Source organism: Megalobrama amblycephala, linkage group LG1 (genome assembly GCF_018812025.1).
Source record: "Megalobrama amblycephala isolate DHTTF-2021 linkage group LG1, ASM1881202v1, whole genome shotgun sequence".
Classification (NCBI taxonomy): Eukaryota; Metazoa; Chordata; class Actinopteri; order Cypriniformes; family Xenocyprididae; genus Megalobrama; species Megalobrama amblycephala.
The window spans coordinates 71,227,016-71,250,587 of NC_063044.1; the positions used below are offsets into that span (position 1 = coordinate 71,227,016).

Sequence of the window (23,572 nt, forward strand, 5' to 3'; positions counted from 1 at the left end):
ACCAGGTGGACTAGTTACATTTTTATGGGTTCTGGCGCACATAGGAGTGGAGGGCAATGAAAAAGTGGGCAAGGTCGCAAAGAAGGCATTAAAGAAGGAAAATGTAGAAATGTAAATAAGAATCAGTAAAGCGGAAGTAAAATGTATAATCTGGGAAAAAATGAACAAGAAATGTGGGATAGTGAGGGAAAGGGAGACATTTATACCATATCCAAAAGAGTATTAAAGTAAATAAGGTGGGAGGTGGAGATAGAAAAGAAGAAACAGTACTTACGAGACTAAGACTGGGACACTGTGCTCTGAATAAAACATAGTAGACTAAAAGAACAAGGGGTACAGAAACTCACTTTAAAAACAATACTATGACAGATACTGGGCTTTATTATAGGATATAAAGGTAGGTTTTTTTTTTTTGCTCTCCCTGGATATTATAGATTATACTGTAAACTTACTGACTGATCCGCACTCCGGAACAGAAGGTGGCGGTAATGCACCATTAAGCTGGATGCCAACCGCCGTTAAAAAAGAAGAAGAAGAGCCTTTTTTTTTTTTTTTTTTTTTTAGAAGAGCCTTTATACAGTTTGATCAAGCGACAGACTCGTTTCTGTGTTGTTTTCATGGAGCACAGCGATACTTGTGCGTCTTCTCTGGCGTCTTCCTGCTGAAATAAACATTTAGTGCAGCATGTGAGGAAAATATGTTGAATTAATTCAGACCTGAGCGATTTTGTGTTCGTTTGTGTGATTGTTTCATGTTTTATAGTGAAAACTGCTAAGTCAAAGTTTGAGATATGAGGGGAATTGATGGGAATCAATCTCTAGTTTTGCTGCTGCCATTTTATTTCTACTCTTTTAACATCTTTAGATCATCTTTGTTACTTTACAGTATTTAAAAACACTGGAACAGAAAGTGTTAAATTCATTAAGCCTATAACGAGCCACATGAGATATTTTACATCAATAAATAATTGTATAATTAATATAGAAACGTAAATAAAAGTTTGTCACCGGAAACATTGCTTTGTGATGCTGTTTATTTTTTAAATATTTTATAATAATTGCACATTGTTCCATCTAATTACATTATTGCAATAAATATAGTTACTAGAATATCAAACTATTCATTGTCATTATGCTGCTGTAGTTATCCTATTTGTGTTTGCTGTATTGTTTTATCCATGTCATATTGTGAGAAATATCAGTATTGTCTTTCAATAGAGCAGTTCTATAGTCTTTTCTCATATATCCTGACTCAAATAATCAGTTTCTAACAGCAAACACTCAGAATAAAGTGAGATGATCTGAATGTCTTGTTGAATGAGTGTTGATAGTCTCTGAGGATCATCAATATTAACAGAGAAACTGCTGAAAACACTCTTTATTTCATGTCAATAGTTCCTGTTTTCACCTCATTTATTATGCTGATGTCTTCAGATCTGCTGTAAATTGACACTTAAAGCTCATTTCATTGCTGTCAACAGACTGAGGGGATTTGATGACTACAAATAAGTGTGTTTCTGTATTCATGCTTTCAACTTTTTTTTTTTTTACTACTTTTCTAGATATTTGCCATTATTTTAATGAAGAAACAGAATAAAGTTTGATTTAGAAATAAAATGTTCTGAATTAGCCTCAGTTGCTTTACGATAGATGGATAAATTCTGAATGCAATTAGTTTATTTGGTGAAATACAAAAAGAGGTTAATATAGAAAAAAAAACTGTCATTATTTAGAACAAGAATCATTTTCTGACATTCAAACACTGTATTTAAGGATCACAGTGCAGCCCAAAATACTCTTTCATTGTCATTTTAAATCTTTATATAAAATTTGATATCTGGACTTTAACCCTATAAACACAGTAACTGATATATTTTTAATTTTGGCAGATCAGCTCCTCCCACTGCAGTAGATCATCAGTGAAGCTCCTCCCACATCAGTCACATCATCAGTGAAGCTCCTCCCATATTAGTTCATCAATGAATGCAGGAATATTCCCATCAGACGAGCATCAGAGCATCAGGAAGAGCTGAAATCTGCAAAGACTGAGTTTATTAAAGAGGACAGTGAGAACATGAGTGATCCAGAACCCTGCAGAATGAAACACACTGAAGATACTGAAGAACAAAGAGGTTGGTGTTTATTCTTCATTCATTCATGATGCTGAACAACATTCATGATAGAAAGATTCAAGCACTTCTGCACGTTTAGAGAAACAGCTGAACTATGAAATGAGACATAATGTTCTTTTCTAACAAAAGCTCAGTAAAGGGAAGTTTGAGAAACTTTCATAATGATTGTCAACATCAGATCAACCTAAATATTTATTTTACATTATTTTAATATCTGCTTCACAGTTTGCAAGAGTGTTTCCAGAATTTAGGCATTTTCAATATAGTTTACAACATTATTATTTTTAATAAACTGTGAACACCAAAATGTTTGAAGTAAATGAACTTTCCAGAATGGCTGACAGGGTTGTAAGTGTAACTTGAGCAAAATCTCTTCTTACAGTAACTTTGGTAACAGGGTTGATGAATGCAGTCATTCATTTGTGTAAAAACTGAGACTAATGGATTGAGATTTCTTTCTTGTCCTCCCATCATGCTGTAGAAAGAGCCCAGATGATGTCACTTCCTGGGTGTTTTTGAAAGCAGAAAATCATGTCAGAAGTAACAGGGTTGAGTGAATCATGAAGGACACTGATAATAACACATTTAAAGATGCAGTCAGTCTAGACTTTGAGCATGTGAACTTTCTACAGACGCTGAAACGATCATGATATGATGTCACACTCCGTGAATCTCTTTTAAAACATAAATAACAAACAATAATCATTTCAAAATGTAAAAATATACAATCTACTCGACTTTACTGCAAACTTCACTTGATCTTGTGTTTCTGGTGTCCCACATTCACATGTGTATGAATGGAAGTCAGTAGAAGGAAAGTCTAGTGTGACCGGCCCTTAATAATTAGAGCCCGACCGATATGGATTTTTGGGGGCCGATGCCGATATTAACTCGAAAAGAGCCGATTTATAAGCCGATATTTTGATTTTGAAAATAAACTGGATATTAGACCCATTTCCTATAAACTACACTTACACAACATTCAATAGCAAACTATCTGCCTGTTCTATGTATGTGGGCTGTATAAACCATTTTCCAGAAGGGATTATGTTAAAAAAAGCCTTAGATTACAGTCTCAATGACTAAACAATTGCACATCAAAAGTATATATTTTTTAATGATCAAAAAACAGTCTGGTTTTAAACATTTAACAGTTTTACTTGCAGTTGAAGCTAGTTTTAACAGTCTGTGTGTGTACTGTAAATAAATTATAATACTAAAGTTAAAGTAAAAGAGCTATACCAAACAAATTCAATATTCCACAAAACCATGTCAATGAATTGAAAATAAAATTAAAATAAGTTAAATGGGAAACACTGCAGATATATTTAGAATAAGTTAAACATTAACGTTATAGTTTGACCTCTTATTAACGTTCGCGCTCTTCCACTGATAAACATGGTATTAGCTTTGTGGCTAATCTAATATAGCAATGCATTAGCGGCTGTAAGTGATGTTACAGAATATTTATTAGTGATAATGATAGGACCGTTAGCTAAAACTACCACGCTGTTTTTATATACAGTGTATGAACTAAATCTACAATCATTTCACATGACGAACGACAGACTCACCATCAAACAGTACATCTCCGTATCTCGGTGGATTTCTGGCGCTGTTGTCAACTGGGGAGTTGCAGAGCTCCCTCTGGTGGGCAAACTATGCAACACTCATAACATGAGTGAAGCATGAGACTCTGTTTCTCATGTTTCATCGGCCGTTATAAACGCCGATGCCGATTTAAATGCAATTAGCTCATATCGGCCGACCGATATATCGATCGGGCTCTATTAATAATTACACAGTTTTAGGAAAATAAATCAAATATCAGTTTAAAAGTTGATGTGAAAATATGGCTGTTAATACCTCATTAGATATTTTTGTCATTGATCAATTATATTTAATAGTTCTCACTACTATTGATATTTTTTACAAATAAATAATTTCTCGATCTCCTACTTTGTCTTTTCCTTATATCATGGTCATAGTGACTATTGATATTTCTGATATTTTTATACCATCATATGTCACCAAAGTCACCACATTTATGTTTTGGCTGTCTGGTCTTACTGGAATGATTTTTTTTTTTTAATTAAAATAAATATAACAACAATAAGCTTATTTTACATAAAATATGGTACTTTTAGAGATAAATGAATACAAAAAATCACAAAAAGTACATAAATTGATTTTATCGAAAATAGTGATTTGACATTTATTAAAAAAAAATAAAAAATAGGATTACACCTGAGACCTTCATGCCCAAATTTGTCCACAAAGCACCAATTAAGAGTTGCTAAATGAAGGATGTTAATTTAAGGAAAAGTGGCAGAGCAGCCATTTGGAAAATTCTGTATCCAGAAGACCTTCATTCAGTGCTGATTGTCTTAATTCAGTAAATCTACATTTAATAATTTGAATTGAAATTAAATTAAATGAATTGAATTTAAAATTGAAGTGAGATTAAGCGTAAAGCTAAATTAAATTGAAACTAAATTCAGTAAAATCAAGTGAACATCACAGGAGCGCTGGAAAGACGTACACACATTATATCTTCACCCAGACCTCTGGATTGTGTTGTTGAGATGACAGGTGAGTCTGAACAATTGGAAGATTAATGTTAAAGTTTCAGGGACATATGCAATTAATTTATGAAAACGCAAATGCATCAAAATGATCAGGATATTTTATAGCAAGTTTTATTTCATTTTGATGTACTGAAAATTAAATGAATCTTTTTTTCTCTTTCATTTCAGAGCTGATGGAAGTGAAGGAGGAGAGTGAAGAACTGAGTGAAGTGGAGGAGGAAACATCATGACAAACCTGGAGAAAAACCTTTGAGTCGCTCAAAGACTAAAAAGACATTTTTAAAGAAAAGAAGAGACAAGAAATCTACAACCTGCACTCAGTGTGGAAAGAGTTTCTCAACAAAACAAAATCTTGAGCGTCACATGAGAATTCACACTGGAGAGAAGCCGTTCACATGTGATCAATGTGGGAAGAGCTTCACGCGATCATCACACCTTAAAGAACACATGAAGATCCATGCTGGAGTGAGACTGTTCACATGTGATCAATGTGGTAAAACATTTACTCAGTCAATAAACCTGAAGACACACCTCAGAGTTCATACGAAGGAGAAGCCATATTCATGTTCTGTGTGTGGAAAGAGTTTTTCACTGCTGTGTAGTTTACATGAACATGAGAAAATACACACTGGTGTGAGAGAGTACATGTGCTTTGATTGTGAGAAGACTTTTACTAAAGCAAACTATTTAAAACTGCACCAGAGAATTCACACTGGAGAAAAACCTTACAAGTGTTCACACTGTGACAAGAGATTCAATCAGTCATCAAATCTGAAAAGACACGAGATGATCCACAGCAGAGAGAAGCCACACACGTGTGATCAGTGTGGAAAGGGTTTCACTACTAAAAGTCACCTGAAGATACACATGAAGATCCATGCAGTGCAGAAACCACATCACCACAGTCTGAAATCATGATAAGTAATTCATCTTTATGTTCTGAGAAGAGACACAGAAGAGATCTCTATATGAATCTGCTATATAAATGCTTCATTCATTCATTCATTTATTCATAGTTAGCCGTTTCTCAATATGCGTTCTTGTCTGTTCTTGTGAAATTCATCAGCTGCTACCCAAGTACTGATCTAATTCAAAGTTCACATCTAGCCAAAGAAAATATCAAATCCCCGGACGTGTTCTTGATCCTTCTTGATCCTTTTATCGATCCTTACCGTCTTACCTCGGCTAGTCCTTCTGATGATTGCCACTGGCTCTGATGCCTCTGTAATGGTTACACATGAGATATAATTCATCTTTTGTATATATAACAGGTGATCTTTGGTCATGAATCTATAATTTGTTGAAGTGAAAGTGAAGTTTCATAACTTTACCGTTGTAGCCTACTGGAGCACTGACTTTGTGCGTTTGACTGAATTGTTTGCTTTATTTCTTATTGTAGCTTCTTATACCTTTTGCTTATACTTTTATAATGGTTATTATTGATCATTAAAACTGTCATTTAACAAAAAGAAACAGTGTTGTGTTTTATGTTTGCAGACTATATGCACATGTTACCTGAACCACATATGTTTAAAGTCTGTGTGAACCGGAAGTTGAAAATGACTTTTCTCCAGTGTTGTGACGTATTTCCCAGTGAAACAGAATATTGAATAGAGGGCAGCTTTTTTACTTTAGCGCTCCTCATCTCCATCTCTCGCTCATAGCAGACTAACGGTTGCAGAGGAGTGGTTTACGTGTTTTCAACCCAAGCCGTCAAACTGACGTTATCAGAGAAGGAACGCCATTCCAGACCGGAAGTAACTTTTCAGATTTTGATTAAAGATTACCGCAACTAATTTTTTCTGTGTTTTAACTTGCACGGATTAATTGTTCACCACAAGACTAGTAAAGTAAATAGGGTCGATTTTGATTTAATCTGTACTTTAAAATTTTTAAAATGTAAATAAAATGTTCCTTGTCTAGTGTTGTCCTTCGACGGTTGTTAAGTTTACGTGTTTGTTGGTAGTTCTGATTTGCCTTTCTTGCCTACATCCGGATTTATCAGTTTTGCCTGGATTTACTTTTATTAAATCAGTTTGTGCTATGAAAATTATGTAAAATAATGAAAATAATTAGAGTATATAGAAAAAGTCTTTCACGTGTCATTTTACTTAAACAATTTGAATAAACGAGTCTGTGAATATATTTCTGTGAGAAAATTTTGGGCAATACATTTCTGGGCAAATTTTTATTTATTTTTTTCTCTCTCTCCATTTTAACACCTATTTGCCAACTGTTTGCCACCTGATGTCACCTGTTGGAGTTTAGGTTCCTTGCCGCTGTCACCTTTGGCTTTGTCACGGTTCATGGATTCATTGACTCGCTCTCGTGTGTTTGTAATTGTGGGCGTCGCCCTTTATGGTCTGATTGTGATCTGTTGCCAGCTGTGTCTTGTTGAGGTGTGTATCTGAGACCCCTTGGTCTCGGATACCCGTTGCAGCCCTGCTCCACCCTGCTCATCACCATCTCATCTGCATCTGTTCATCTGCAGTCAAGTTATTGTACAGCGAATTCTGTCAATAAACATTGTTAAACTCGCACTTGGATCCTCTGTCTTTGTTACATTGCCGGACAGAACGATCTGACCACGTTCATGGATCCAGTGAGATCGACGGAGCTCCAGGAGCACTTGAGTCTTGAGTAGCGTTGGTAATGACGTTATTGACGGGACGCGCAGCGTTGTGGGGAACAGCGGGGAGAGCGATCATCCGTGCTGCTCCTCGTTCCCAGCCCTGTCTCAGGAGATGAGACGGGTGTTCGACCATTCGGTGGCGGGACGGGAGGCCGCTCACAAGCTCGCGGACCTGCAGCAGGAATTCGAAAACACAGCTGGCCCCAGGGTCTGCGCAAATATGCGTTTCCCCCAGTGAGCCTTTTCGCACAACTCTTGTGCAAGGTCAAGGAGGACGGGGAGCAGGTCTTGTTAGTGGCGCCGTACTGGCCCACTCGGACCTGGTTCTCGGACCTCACACTCCTCGCGACAGCCCCTCCCTGGCCGATTCCTCTGAGGAAGGACCCCCTGACTCAGAGACGGGGCACCCTGTGGCACCCGCGTCCCGATCTGTGGAACCTCCACGTGTGGTCCCTGGATGGGATGCGGAGGTTCTGAGTGATCTCCCGCAAGCGTTTTCTTAGACACCATCACTTCCGCTAGAGCTCCCTCTACTCGGAGCCTCTATGTGCTGAAGTGGAACCTATTCGTTGAATGGTGCGCCTCTCGCCGAGAGGACCCCCGATTATGCTCGGTCAGATCCGTGCTTTCCTTCCTGCAAGAAGGGCTGGAGCCAAGGCTGTCTCCCTCCACCCTGAAGGTGTATGTTGCCGCTATCGCTGCACATCACCACGCAGTTGAGGGTAAGTCCCTGGGGAAACACGATCTGATCGTCAGGTTCCTGAGGGGGGCAAGGAGACTGAATCCTCGCCCTTCCTCCGTACCCTCTTGGGATCTGACCCTGGTTCTCACAGCTCTCCGGGGTCATCCCCTTGAGCCTTTGCAATCAGTCGACCTGAAACTAATGTCTCTTAAAATGGTTCTTCTGGTTGCATTGGCTTCCCTTAAGAGGGTAGGGGATCTGCATGCATTTTCGGTCGACAAAGCGTGCCTAGAATTCGGGCCCGGTGATTCTCATGTCATCCTGAGACCCCGGCCTGGATATGTGCCCAAGGTTCCTACCACTCCCTTCAGAGATCAGGTAGTGAACCTGCAAGCGCTGCCTTCGGAGGAGGCAGACCCAGCCCTAGCTTTGCTCTGTCCCGTCCGCGCTCTGCGTGTGTACGTGGACAGAACGCGAAGCTTCAGGACCTCAGAAGGGAAAGGCTGTCTCCAAGCAGAGGATGGCCCACTGGATAGTGGATGCCATCGCCTTGGCGTACGATTCCCAAGGCGTGCCTTGCCCGCTTGGGTTGAGAGCCCACTCCACCAGAGGAGTGGCCTCTTCCTGGGCGCTGGCTCAGGGCGCCTCGCTGACAGATATCTGTAGAGCTGCGGGCTGGGCGACACCTAACACGTTCGCTAGGTTTTATAGCCTACGTGTAGAGCCGGTATCTTCCCGTGTACTCGCTTCCACTAGCCGGTAGACGCGTTGAACCCACTCTAAGTGTCGGCTTGCAATGCCATTCCCGCCCCCTGGGCCGGATACGTGCATATTTTTTACTCCAGTCGTGTTCCCCGCTTGGCGAACCCTGTCGAGTTCCTCCGCCTCCCCCTTCAGCTCGGACATTGCGGAGTGTCTGATGCCAGGTCTACATCCGTCACCGACGTTGTCTGTTGGCTGGGTTCCATATGTCGTGACTCCTCTACGTGAGCGGTCCCATATGTGTAATTGTCCACGGGTTTAAACTTCCTACGGTGAGCCCGTGTCTTTCCCTTAGCAGAGCCAGCTCTGCTGTCACCTGTCAGATGAGTCTCCCCCTACCCAGGTGGAGCCATCCCAGGGACTCCATATGCGTACTGCCCCCCGGGCCAGTCCATATGTGTATTCTCCACGTAAACTCCTCCCCCATTGGGTAGGTAGTGGCCTCCGCAGCGTCCCCTACGGGTTCGCTTCCCCAGTGTAGTCTACTTAGTGGGTATGTCGGAACAGCAGTAGACTCTCTCGGCGTAAGCTCGCCCCCTTCACCGTCCCAATTGGTGCGACGGGTGGCTAGAGCTTGCACTGGGCACTGGAAGGGGTTTCGTAACTGTGGCGCTTTATTTGGGATCCCAATTCGTCGGTCACTACTGACGTACGTCGAACGTGACCGACTGAAAGGGAACGTCTCGGTTACGTATGTAACCCTCGTTCCCTGAAGGAGGGAACGGAGACGTACGTCCCGTCGCCACAGTTTCTGTACCCTCGCTGTTGTGCGGACACCAGTTGTCTCCTCAGCGAAAAACAGAGTGCGATTGCATCTGCTTCCTATTTATATACACCTGTCGGAGGCGGTGCGCATTATGCAAATATCGCACGCCAATTCCATTGGCTTGTTTTAGTTCACTCAAAGCTGATAGGGCTCTCTAGCGATATCCCAATTCGTCGGTCACTACTGACGTACGTCTCCGTTCCCTCGTTCAGGGAACGAGGGTTACATACGTAACCGAGACGTTTAGTTTACCTGTAGTTCTCCCAAAAAAACGTGAAAGACTCCCTAAAAAAATATCACTCAACAATGAGATGTTAAAAAGCCAATAAGCACTTCTAGGTTTAACAGAACCTAAAACAAAAAACACATTGCACCATGGCATGGTCTAAGAAACCTATTGGAGTAATTGAACAGCTTTTAAAAATGTTGAGCTGATGTTTAATATAACGCACTGACACTAGTGTTCTTGTCATAGGTTTCTTATTAAGATTATATTTTATAAAACATTTATTGTGATATTTAAGAACCCTTTTGCCCACAGTATGTTTGTTCAGTGTGTTTTGTTGTGATGTATTTAGTGAATGTCTCTCTGCAGACAGATGAAGGTGGTTTAATGTGTCTTCAGTTTCTCAGATCTTTATAGTCAGCATTTAAACACAAGCTGTCTATGTAGGGAGTGAAGCCAGTCACTAGACTTTGAAACAGAACCAGTGACCCCTGTGAAATAAATGACCAGTTAAAGACAAGAACAAGAAAAAGTGAAATATCAAAATACTTTGGTATCATTTTTGTTTTATTTCCATCAATACATACAATAAAAACAGAAAAATGTTCCAGTAAAGAACAATATTGCATGACATTTCAAAGATGTGCTTTTGTTAGTCGATGGTGTTTTTCAGGAAGTGAAATTGTCTGAACTAATGCAGTCTTCATGTTAGACTTCAGCAGATTATATGGCTTTTAATGAGGTTTGGCTTAATCTTTGTGAGTTTTCAGCTAAGTAAATACAATAACAAAAGTAGGAAACCAAAGTATGAAGGAATCACGCCCCTTTGTGGTCCAACATGACTGCGCACCAGTGCACAAAGCAAGGTCCATAAAGACATGGATGATTGAGTTTGGTGTGGAGGAACTTGACTGGCCTGCACAGAGTCCTGACCTCAACACCTTTGGGATGAATTGGAGCGGAGACTGTGAGCCAGGCCTTCTCACCAACATCACTGCCTGACCTCACAAATGAGCTTCTAGAGGAATGGTCAAAAATTCCAATAAACACACTCCTAAACCGTGTGGAAAGCCTTCCCAGAAGAGTTGAAGCTGTTATAGCTGCAAAGGGTGGGGCAACTTCATATTAAACCCTATGGATTAAGAATGGGATGTCATTAAAGTTCACATGAATGCAGGTGTCCCAAAACTGTTGGCAATATAGTGTATCTCATTATTATGAGAAAGTATCCCATTATCACGACAAAGTAACATTACAAGAAAGTATTTAATTATCTCATTATTACAAGAAAGAATCACGAGAAAGTATCTCATCTCATTATTATGAAAAAGTATCTCATTGATCTCATTACAAAATCTGTCATTAAGAAGATATATATTCTGAATATTAAGACTATGATAAATTATCATTATTATGTGAAAATAAGTCATAATTATGAGAATGTTTCTCATTACTATGACTTATAAATTCTATATTTTGTACTCAACTGTGAAAAACTGACTGAATTTTCATTTCAAACATGTATGTGTGAAAATGTGGCTGTTAGGAAACTAACTCAGTATATACAGATGAACTTCTTACCATGATTTCTGACTGTGGTGATGTGGTTTCTCTACTGCATGGATCTTCATGTGTATCTTCAGGTGACTTTTAAAACAGAAACTCTTTCCGCACTGATCACACGTGTGCAGCTCCTTCGTATGAACTCTCAGGTGTGACTTCAGGTATGATAACACAGGAAATGTTTTGCCGCACTGATCACATGCGTACGGCTTCTCTCCAGTATGAACTCTCATGTGAACATCAAGACTTTGTTTATATGTGAATCTCTTTTCACACTGATCACACTTGAACGGCTTCTCTCCGGTGTGGATCCTCATGTGAACCTGAACATTTTTTTTGTTTGGGAAACTCCTCCCGCATTGATCACATGTGAACGGCTTCTCTCCGGTGTGGATCCTCATGTGAATTTTAAGATTGTTTCTGTTTGTGAATCTCTTCTCACACTGTTCACACATGTACTGCTTCTCTCCTGTGTGGATTCTCATGTGTTCTTTAAGGTGTGCTGATTGTGTGAAGCTCTTCCCACATTGATCACATGCATACGGCTTCTCTCCAGTGTGAACTCTCATGTGTCCTGTAAGATGTGCTAATTGTGTAAAGCTCTTCCCACACTGATAACAAGTGAATGGCTTCTCTCCAGTGTGAACTCTCATGTGAAGCTCAAGACATTGTTTGTTTGAGAATCTCTTTTCACACTGATCACACTTGAACGGCTTCTCTCCGGTGTGGATCCTCATGTGAAGCTGAACATTTTGTTTGTGTGGGAAACTCTTCCCACACTGATCACATGTGTGTGGCTTCTCTCCAGTATGAACTCTCATGTGACGCTCAAGGTGACTTTTGTTTGGGAATCTCTTTCCACAAGGATCACACTTGAACGGCTTCTCTCCAGCGTGAACTCTCATGTGAACCTGAAGATTTTTTTTGTTTGGGAAACTGTTTTCACATTGATCACACATATATGGCTTCTCTCTGGTGTGGATCTTCATGTGGTGATTAAGACTATTTTTATGTGTAAATCTCTTTCCACATTGATCACATGTGAACGGCTTCTCTCCAGTGTGAACTCTCATGTGAAGATCAAGTCTTTGTTTGATTGAGAATCTCTTTTCACACTGATCACACATATACGGCTTCTCTCCAGTGTGGATCCTCAAGTGAACATCAAGATTACGTTTGTTTGAGAATCTCTTTCCACACTGATCACACGTGAATGGCTTTTCTCCGGTGTGGATCCTCATGTGTCCTTTAAGGTGTACAGATTGACTGAAACCTTTCCCACACTGATCACATGTGAATGGCTTATCTCCTGTATGAACTCTCATGTGAACATTAAGACTTTGTTTGGTTGAGAAACTCTTTCCACACTGAGTGCAGGTTGTAGATTTCTTGGCTCTTCTTTTCTTTAAAAATGTATTTTTAGTCTTTGAGTGGCTCAAAGGTTTTTCTCCAGGTTTGACATGATGTTTCTCCTCCACTTCACTCAGTTCTTCACTCTCCTCACTCTCTTCATCAGGTCTGAAAAAAATAAATAAATGTTTAATTTTTTTTCAGTAAATCTTCCAGTTATTATTTTTTTAAATATTATAGGCACAAGTAAAATGTTTGTGTAGTGGGAAATGATGATTTGCTGCTCAAGAAACAATTTTGATCAGTATTGAAAACAAGTTGTTTTTAACATTTTGATTAACAGAAAATTCAAAAGAACAACATTTATCTGAAATGGAAAGCATTTGTAACTTTTTATGTAACACAATATAAGGCATCTTGTGTATCAAATCATCACAGGTCTAGTGTGACCGTCCCTTAATAATTAAAAGCTTTTCAGTAAAATAAATTAAATGTCAATCTAAAAGTTGGAGCCCAAATTATGCCACTATTGTCTATTTTTTTAAAGTTACTATTATGCTAGATAATAATGTTGTTCATCAAATAAATTTTTATATTAGAATGATTTCTGAAGGATCATGTGACTCTGAAGACTGGAGTAATGATGCTGAAAATTCAACTTTAATCACATGAATAAATTAAATTTGACTATATATTCACATAGAATATGTATAGTTAGATTACTTCTTTTAAAGTAAACTTGATTTTGTGAATGATCTACAAACAACACATTAAATCATCAAGTCTCCTCACATTCATTCTCTAGTTCTTCACATTTGTCATTGACAGGCCCAGCGGAGGGTCTTTGTCTCCTCAGGTGTGAATCACAGCATTATTCATGATGTTTCACGCCCTCAACACATACAGCCATTCTGACACTAAAAGTGTCTTACAAAAGATAAATTACTATATTGTTTCGTATAGGCTGACACCTAATAGTCGACTAACTGTTAGTGAGCCAGAAGAGGCTTGATCAACCAAGATTTGATTAGACAGTTGGTCACAAATAACTTATCAGGAAACCCAAACATTCGCCTATCATTGATGATGATTATTATTTATTTCGAGCAATGGTGACACAACAAAACAATAGAAGCATTTGATTATACAAGGTAAGTTCACCTTACATAAACAACATAATCAATTGCTCGAAACGGAGTGGGAAGAAGTCAAACTTATTTAAACCCACCCCGGTCTGTTACAAATTAATAGAAATACAAAAACAAAAGTAGATGCTTCCTTAATTATTAATGTTATCATATCTCTCATGTATTTATACACATATGGAGAAGAAAAACAAAAAAACCCAAAAACAAACATATCTCAATACACTCATATATTACCACAGGTAACAATTATAGCAATACCAACAATGGTAACCACAATACCAACAAGGTAAGACACACAGCCAATAAATACATTAACAGACAATTAAGCCCCGCCATCCTTGTACTGTGAAAAAACCTTCTGTTTATATAGAGCTTTAAACTGACGAATGCTTTGACATTGTTTGTATTCAAGCCCCAGACCATTCCATATTTTAACCCCACATACAGACACACAAAAACTCCTCCTGGTAGTTCTGACCATTGGTATTAAAAAGTTCCCATAGCCCCTCCTACTGTACAGCTGCTCTCTATGCGTAAATAACTTTTGTATGTTAATAGGTAATAGATTATGAAATGCTTTAAATAAAAATTGTGCGGTGTTAAATTTAACAAGATCCTGTATTTTTAATAACTTTGATTTGAGAAAAAGTGGATTTGTGTGTTCAAGATATTCAGCTGTGTGTATAGTACGTATAGCCCTTTTTTGTAAAATAAAGAGTGACTGTATTGAATTATTATAATTGTTCCCCCATATTTCAACACAGTAGCTTAAGTATGGTAAGATCAGGGAACAATACAGGGTATGGAGTGCAGTATAATCAAGAACATATTTGGCTTTATTTATTATTGCAAGGCATTTGGAGACTTTGTTTTTTATGTGTCTGATGTGAGTTTTCCAAGTTAGTTTATTATCTATTGTGACACCTAAAAATTTTATTTCAGAGACATGTTCAATTTGTATCCCATCTATCTCAATGGGCTTTTTCGAGTTAATTTTATAATTACCAAATAATATGGCTTTAATTTTATTCAAGTTTAGAGATAATTTATTGCTATCCATCCATTTTTTAATATTCCTTAGTTCAGTATTTACAACATTAACAAGCTTATCATAACTGTCATCACAATAGAAAATATTAGTATCATCTGCAAACAACACACTTGAGTAATTGTGAAACATTAAATATATCATTGATGTACAAGTTGAATAATTTTGGGCCCAATACCGACCCCTGAGGAACACCACAAGAAATCGCACAGCAGTTAGATGAGAACTCACCCATCTGCACATACTGTATTCTGTCACTTAAATAGCTTTTTACCCAGTTTCCAGCCACCCCATGTATCCCATACCTTTCTAACTTCTTGAGTAGTATAGTGTGATTAATAGTGTCGAAGGCTTTTTTCAAGTCAATAAATATTCCAATAGTAATTTTTTTATTATCCAGTGCATTCGATATTTCTTCTATTGCATCAATTATAGCCATTGATGTAGATCTTTTGCTTCTGAATCCATATTGACTTTCGTTAATCAGTTTATAATTTTCAACAAATTTTTCTAATCGAATATTAAAATTTTTTCAAGAATTTTTGAAAATTGAGGAAGCAGTGAAATCGGTCTGTAATTAGTAAAGTTATGTTTATTTCCATTTTTAAATATTGGTATAACTTTTGCAATTTTCATTTTCTTGGGAACACAGCCATTTTGAAGTGACAGATTACAGATGTGCGTTAGAGGTGCTTTAATATTATTTATAACTTTTTTTAATAGTGCCATATTGATGGAGTGACAGTCCATAGAATATTTATTTTTAGACTTTTGAACAATATCATTGATCAACATCAAATATGGCTTATCACTTGAAACATGTAAGCAGAAGTAACTTTACAATCATCTCGCTCTAATGTTAGTCTGGTTCGATCAATGTGCGCTGTTATCTGGCTCATGTCCATGTGTTTGTGTGGAGAGTGTGTTTACTGCATGACATGGAGGCGCCGGTGCGATCATGTCTATCATTGTGCTGAATACAGTGGAATCAGACTTTAACCATGAAAATGTTTTTAAGAAACTGATAAAAGCACAAATATCAGGACATGTCAGAACTTCTGCCCCAAAACCCCCTCAGACCCCAGAGGATTCAGTTATTTTGAGCTTTGTTGGTAAAATGTCTGCTGGAATGTTCAAAAATGTTCAGTGTTAAAATGTAGTATTTTAATTGATTTTTTTCTTTACAAACCATTGTTGTAATGAACTTAACCTTTACGAATGTTTTAAGAACTATTTATGTTGAAAGAGACCATACAAAATACGCTTACAGACAAATATGACCATGATATAAGGAAAAGACAGAGTAGGGGACAGAGAAATTATTTATTTCTAAAAAACATCAAATTTAAATAACTCAAAAAAGTACCAGTGTGTTTGCCACATTGAGAATGTTGTGTAGAATCAATCCCTCATTTATGTACTACATGCTAATAGTGATTAGCTAAGTGCCAAAGTGGGCTAAAAACATGCTAAGAACTGTATAAAAACTACATAGTAATCATCTGTGACAACTACCAACCACCCCAAGTACCTTAGCAACCATCTAGCAAACACCCCAAGTACCTTAGCAACCATCTTGCAAACACCCAGGTTACCTTAGCAACCAAGTGGCGAATTTTGCCACTGCAAGCACCATTCACATTTTAATGTACATTCGAGAAATTCATAGGAAATGTACATTCTAGAATTATAGTATTCCTAGTCATTCATTTCCTATGGTGCCGATTTTTGTCCACAAAGAACCAATTAAGGAGTTTTGTTTTTTAACATTGTATAATCAAGTCCATTATTTTTTTGTGATTTTTTTCTTTGAAAAGTAAGACAAAATAATAAAAAGCAAATTTAATTTATACAAAAGTGAAAAAAAAAAAATCGCAAAATAAGTCAGAAAAAAAGTGTAAAAAACATTTTCTGTATTCGGCCAAGTGTTTCATTATATTTGGTTCCGGTGCATCTCTACTCATTATTATGATTTTTATACAAGCACATGACATGGCTTAGGGTTGAGCTCTGAGTATGAATAACTTCTATAATTTATGATAAATACATCAGTAACTATAAATCTGATTACTTCTTAAAAAGCAAAACGTGCAGAAGTGCTTGAATCTTTCTATCAATGTTGTTCAGGCATCATGAATGAATGAAGAATAAACACCAACCTCTTTGTTCTTCAGTATCTTCAGTGTGTTTCATTCTGCAGGGTTCTGGATCACTCATGTTCTCACTGTCCTCTTTAATAAACTCAGTCTTTGCAGATTTCAGCTCTTCCTGATGCTCTGATGCTCGTCTGATGGGAATATTCCAGCATTTATTGGAGAACTGCTGTGGGAGGAGCTTCACTGATGAATGTGATTGCAAGTGGGAGAAGCTGATCTGCCAATATCAAAAATATATCAGTTACTAAGTGTGTTTTATATTGATGTCTTGATAAGAGAATATAAATAATGTAAAGTCTTCCAAATATAAATAATGATAAGAAAAAACAGATGCAGTATAAAGACAGAAATAAATGTAGATATTTGTAGTCATCAAATCCCCTCAGTCTGTTGACAGCAATGAAATGAGCTTTAAGTGTCAATTTACAGCAGATCTGAAGACATCAGCATAATAAATGAGGTGAAAACAGGAACTATTGACATGAAATAAAGAGTGTTTTCAGCAGTTTCTTCTGTTAATATTGATGACTATCAACAGTCATTCAACAAGACATTCAGATCATCTCACTTTATTCTGAGTGTTTGCTGTTAGAAACTGATTATTTGAGTCAGGATATATGAAAAAGACTATAAAACTGCTCTATTGAAAGACAATACTGATATTTCTCACAATATGACACATATAAAACATAAAACAAAAACATTATTGACACTCATCTACATCTACAGCTAAATAGCTACAGCACACAATATGTCCATATTAATCTAAATATAGTCTGATTTTATGATAACTGCATTAATTTCAATAAAGTAATTCAGTGATTAATATGTTGCAGTTTTTAATAGCAGAAACTGACAATGATCATAAAACCTTTAAAAATAAAGAGCCGCACAAAGCAACATTTAATCTTTCCAGTATCAATCTGTTCATATTTATCTCTATTAACATTGAAGTACAGATTTAAAATATCTCATGGCTCATTAGGCTCAATGTAAAGTATTTATCAGTATCATATATTTTAATAATATGAGTCATTCAGTAACAGTTCTTCTCACTCCAAACACTGAAACAATGGTGAGTTGTGACTGAGCTTCAGCAGTTTCAGTGTTTTTTGTGTTGTCAGGATCAACAGTCTCTGTTTGGTTAGAGTCTCTAGGGTCTTTCCATGGTCCCTGTTTCTCCTTTTAACACCTCCAGAATCCAGCTGGACACTGTAGGATCTCGAGTCGATGGGCTTCACCACTGTGTCCTTTCTCCAGATCTCATGAGGCTTGAATGCTTGTATTCTCACAGTCACCTTGTTTTAGTGTGTCTGAGTCTTTGGCTGATCTGTTAAAGTATGTTTGTTGCAGTTGTTGGAGGCTGGTTTTCATGGGTAGTCGTGAATAGAGATGAGCAGCGTGTTGTTTTTTGAGTGATTATGTTATTTTTTATAGATGTTTTGTCGTTTTGAACAGTATTTGGCGCGTCTACCGTTGGCGGCCGATGACGTCACCGCTCGCGCGTGCTCCTTCCTCTCATTCAGTTTCAGCGTCAAGTCTTCTGAGGAGAGTCGAGCAGTTCACGGTATTTCTCATATTTATACGATCATCAAACACACTTTATACAGTTAATGGGGCAAGTTGCCAAGCACTGAAAAGAATTTATGTGGCCCTGATAAGATCTACGGTGGACTATGGCAGTATAGTGTATTCTTCAGCAGCTAGATCCCATTTAAAACAATTGGATGTGATTCAGGCTCAGGCGTTGAGAGTGTGTAGTGGAGCTTTTAAAGGAATTGAAATCAATAGAAGAACATCTAATAATTTAGCAGTATGTAGTGGAGATGGTTGCAAATTTAGTTGCTTTGCATTGGGTGGAAAAAGGAAAAACTGACAAAATCATATTATGTACAGACTCAGCTTCAGCTCTAGTTAGTCTAATATCGTTCCATTCAAGTCGACAGGATATTCTCTACTCAGTTACAAGAATAACACACCAGGGTGGACTAGTTACATTTTTATGGGTTCTGGCACACATAGGAGTGGAAGGGAATGAAAAAGTGGACAAGGTCGCAAAGAAGGCATTAAAGAAGGAAAATGTAGAAATGTAAATAAGAATCAGTAAAGCGGAAGTAAAATGTATAATCTGGAAAAAAAATAACCAGAAATGGCAAGAAATGTGGGATAGTGAGGAGAAAGGGAGACATTTATACCATATCCAAAAGAGTATTAAAGTAAATAAGGTGGGAGGTGGAGATAGAAAAGAAGAAACAGTATACGAGACTAAGACTGGAACACTGTGCTCTAAATAAAACATAGTAGACTAAAAGAACAAGGGGTACAGAAACTCACTTTAAAAACAATACTAAGTATGAATGACAGATACTGGGCTTTATTATAGGATATAAAGGTAGATTTTTTTTTTTTTTTGCTCTCCCTGGATATTATAGATTATACTGTAAACTTACTGACTGATCCGCACTCCGGAACAGAAGGTGGCGGTAATGCACCATTAAGCTGGATGCCAACCGCCGTTAAAAAAGAAGAAGAAGAGCCTTTATACAGTTTGATCAAGCGACAGACTCATTTCTGTGTTGTTTTCATGGAGCACAGCGATACTTGTGTGTCTTTTCTGGCGTCTTCCTGCTGAAATAAACATTTAGTGCAGCAGCAGCAGCAGCATGTGAGGAAAATATGTTGAATTAATTCAGACCTGAGCGATTTTGTGTTCGTTTGTGTTATTGTTTCATGTTTTATAGTGAAAACTGCTAAGTCAAAGTTTGAGATATGAGGGGAATTGATGGGAATCGATCTCTAGTTTTGCTGCTGCCATTTTATTTCTACTCTTTTAACATCTTTAGATCATCTTTGTCACTTTACAGTATTTAAACACACTGGAACAGAAAGTGTTAAATTCATTAAGCCTATAACGAGCCACATGAGATATTTTACATCAATAAATAATTGTATAATTAATATAGAAACGTAAATAAAAGTTTGTCACCGGAAACTTTGCTTTGTGATGCTGTTTATTTTTTAAATATTTTATAATAATTGCACGTTGTTCCATCTAATTACATTATTGCAATAAATATAGTTACTAGAATATCAAACTATTCATTGTCATTATGCTGCTGTAGTTATCCTATTTGTGTTTCTTGTATTATTGTTTTATCCATATCATATTGTGAGAAATATCAGTATTGTCTTTCAATAGAGCTTTTATAGTCTTTTCTCATATATCCTGACTCAAATAATCAGTTTCTAACAGCAAACACTCAGAATAAAGTGAGATGATCTGAATGTCTTGTTGAATGAGTGTTGATAGTCATCTATATTAACAGAGAAACTGCTGAAAACACTCTTTATTTCATGTCAATAGTTCCTGTTTTCACCTCATTTATTATGCTGATGTCTTCAGATCTGCTGTAAATTGACACTTAAAGCTCATTTCATTGCTGTCAACAGACTACAAATATGTGTGTTTCTGTATTCATGCTTTCAACTGTTTTTTTTTACTACTTTTCTAGATATTTGCCATTATTTTAATGAAGAAACCGAATAAAGTTCGATTTAGAAATAAAATGTTCTGAATTAGCCTCAGTTGCTTTACGATAGATGGATAAATTCTGAATGCAATTAGTTTATTTGGTGAAATACAAAAAGAGGTTAATATAGAAAAAAAAAAAACTGTCATTATTTAGAACAAGAATCATTTTCTGACATTCAAACACTGTATTTAAGGATCACAGTGCAGCCCAAAATACTCTTTAATTGTCATTTTAAATCTTTATATAAAATTTGATATCTGGACTTTAACCCTATAAACACAGTAACTGATATATTTTTAATTTTGGCAGATCAGCTCCTCCCACATGCAGTCAGATCATCAGTGAAGCTCCTCCCACATCAGTCACATCATCAGTGAAGCTCCTCCCACAGCAGTTCATCAATAAATGCTGGAATATTCCCATCAGACGAGCATCAGAGCATCAGGAAGAGCTGAAATCTGCAAAGACTGAGTTTATTAAAGAGGACAGTGAGAACATGAGTGATCCAGAACCCTGCAGAATGAAACACACTGAAGATACTGAAGAACAAAGAGGTTGGTGTTTATTCTTCATTCATTCATGATGCTGAACAACATTCATGATAGAAAGATTCAAGCACTTCTGCACGTTTAGAGAAACAGTTGAACTATGAAATGAGACATAATGACCTTTTCTAACAAAAGCTCAGTAAAGGGAAGTTTGAGAAACTTTCATATTGATTGTCAACATCAGATCAAACTAAATATTTATTTTACATTATTTTAATATCTGCTTCACAGTTTGCAAGAGTGTTTCCAGAATTTAGGCATTTTCAATATAGTTTACAACATTGTTATTTTTAAGGAATAAACTGTGAACAGCCAAAATGTTTGAAGTAAATGAACTTTCCAGAATGGCTGACAGGGTTGTAAGTGTAACTGGAGCAAAATCTCTTCTTACAGTAACTTTGGTAACAGGGTTGATGAATGCAGTCATTCATTTGTGTAAAAACTGAGACAATGGATTGAGATTATTTTCTTGTCCCATCATGCTGTAGAAAGAGCCCAGATGATGTCACTTCCTGGTGTCACAGTATTAAGAAATCCTGTTTTTGAAAGGAGGAAAATCATGTCAGAAGTAACAGGGTTGAGTGAATCATGAAGGACACTGATAATAACACATTAAAGATGCAGTCAGTCTAGACTTTGAGCATGTGAACTTTCTACAGACGCTGAAACGATCCTGATATGATGTCACACTCCGTGAATCTCTTTTAAAACATAAATAACAAATAATAATCATTTTAAAAATGTAAAAATGTACAATCTACTCCACTTTACTGCAAACTTCACTTGATCTTGTGTTTCTGGTGTCCCACATTCACATGTGTATGAATGGAAGTCAGTGGAAGGAAAAGTCTAGTGTGACCGGCCCTTAATAATTACACAGTTTTAGGAAAATAAATCAAATATCACTGTTGATGTCAAAATATGGTTGTTAATATCACATTAGATATTTTTGTGATTGATCAAATATATTTCTCAAAATATTTCAGAGCAATGTTTTTTTTATTTTTTTCTTAATATTATTTATAAATTATTAAGAATTATTTAAGGAAAGGTGGCAGAGCAGCCATTTGGGAAATTCTGTAGCCAGAAGACCTCCATTCAGTGCTCATTGTCTTAATTTAGTAAATCTAAATGTAATAACATTTGAAACTGGAGTCAGATTAAGCGTGGAGCTAAAGTAAAATTGAGACTAAATTCTAAAATTAAGTGATCTTCACAGGGGCGCTGAAAAGACATACACACATTATACCTTCACCCAGACCACTGGATTGTGTTTTTGAGATGACCGGTGAGTCTGTACAATTGGAAGATTAATGTTAAAGTTTCAGGGACATGTGCAATTAATTTATGAAAATGCATCAAAATGATTGTAATGTTTTATAGAAGTTGTCTATCACAGCCAGAGGTGTCAAGTAACGAAGTACGCACCTGCACATGTCACAAATCACGTCATACTCCAGCAAGGAGGACATAGCAAGTGTTGGCGTCGTCACTCAAAAAAAGATTATTTCTTAAAAGTTATTATTTCTCCACCACTGGCTCACGTAGGCTATCAAACGGGTGCTTTCTCTTCGTCCTCTGCAAATTAAGCTACGTAGTTCGGTAGAGAGACGTTTGAAAAAATTAGTGTATACACCGCTTTTTAAACTTTTTTTTTTTTAGCGCGACCCTTTTTATCTATGTGACCCACAGTCATATACAACGATGCTAAACAAGCCAAAACGAATTAATTTAAAACGAAACTGAAGGTAAACCTGCGTTGCTCGCATGGTATTATACCTTTCTCTTTTGGTGAAGTGGAACAGTCCTTTTGCTGAATGGCCTATTGTACCTTTTATATGTTTTTTTTTTAAACTGTATTTTATTTTTTATAATAAAGAAGCTGCGATGTCACATTTCCAGTGCTTTGTTGTGTGTGCGCGAGGCGCGGGCGCGATCAAACATCTGTATTTGCAGGGGACTTGCCTCATCGTCATGGCAATGGTTCGTGGACAGGTCAGATTACGTCAAAGTTTGTTGGATGCTCAGAGGACCAAACAAACGACGATTAACATGTTCAGTCTGGTAAAAACAGACTCCGACCAACGCCAACACCTATCCAACAAACTCCAACAGACGAGTCTGTTGGCGTTTTTTTGGTGCGGTGTGAACTGAATCAGCTGAAAACCACCTGCATTTGGCGGGTTGGCGGGTGTTAATGTCAAGCCCTGACTTTTACTAAGCCTGCTCTGGGTACACCAAAACTACCCGCATTGCCCTCACAGATTCCTGCAGTTAAGCTTGGATGTACATTCCAATAAAGGTCATTGATGACATGCCTCTGAACTGAAGTTTGACTTTTTGCACCATTAAAATACTTATAGGCAACTAGTCATCATATCTTCCGCTCCATGAAACACATGTTAACCCTCTGGAGTCTGAGGCTGATTTGGGGCTTGG

At 37.3% G+C, this 23,572-nt stretch overlaps 2 protein-coding genes and 1 long non-coding RNA gene across 4 annotated transcripts in view; 1 reads left to right on the forward strand and 2 right to left on the reverse strand.

Annotated features, from left to right (window-relative positions):
* LOC125277808 (zinc finger protein 729-like) overlaps positions 1-6,307 on the forward strand; it is a 118,697-nt gene extending 112,390 nt beyond the window's left edge. Inside the window, exons 10-11 of the mRNA XM_048206362.1 lie at positions 4,900-4,928; positions 4,984-6,307. Of these exons, the coding sequence (XP_048062319.1) occupies positions 4,900-4,928; positions 4,984-5,637 (683 nt within the window). The 3' untranslated portion in view covers positions 5,638-6,307. The remainder of the gene's footprint in view (positions 1-4,899; positions 4,929-4,983) is intronic.
* On the reverse strand, positions 1,362-3,905 carry LOC125249039. Of its 2 annotated transcripts, XR_007180479.1 has the most exons (3): positions 3,706-3,905; positions 2,512-2,636; positions 1,362-2,044 (listed from the first exon to the last, which is right to left on the reverse strand). It is a non-coding gene; the product is annotated as an uncharacterized LOC125249039 (long non-coding RNA). The 2 variants fall into 2 exon arrangements; XR_007180480.1 differs by lacking the exon at positions 1,362-2,044 and having other exon boundaries at positions 2,123-2,636.
* Positions 6,308-10,868: 4,561 nt separating the features above from the next.
* On the reverse strand, positions 10,869-12,741 carry LOC125247744 (gastrula zinc finger protein XlCGF57.1-like; the record flags this gene model as incomplete). Its single annotated transcript, XM_048159200.1, has 1 exon — positions 10,869-12,741. A coding segment is annotated over one exon (1,377 nt), but the record flags the coding sequence as incomplete, so codon positions are not given.
* Positions 12,742-23,572: the final 10,831 nt, after the last annotated feature.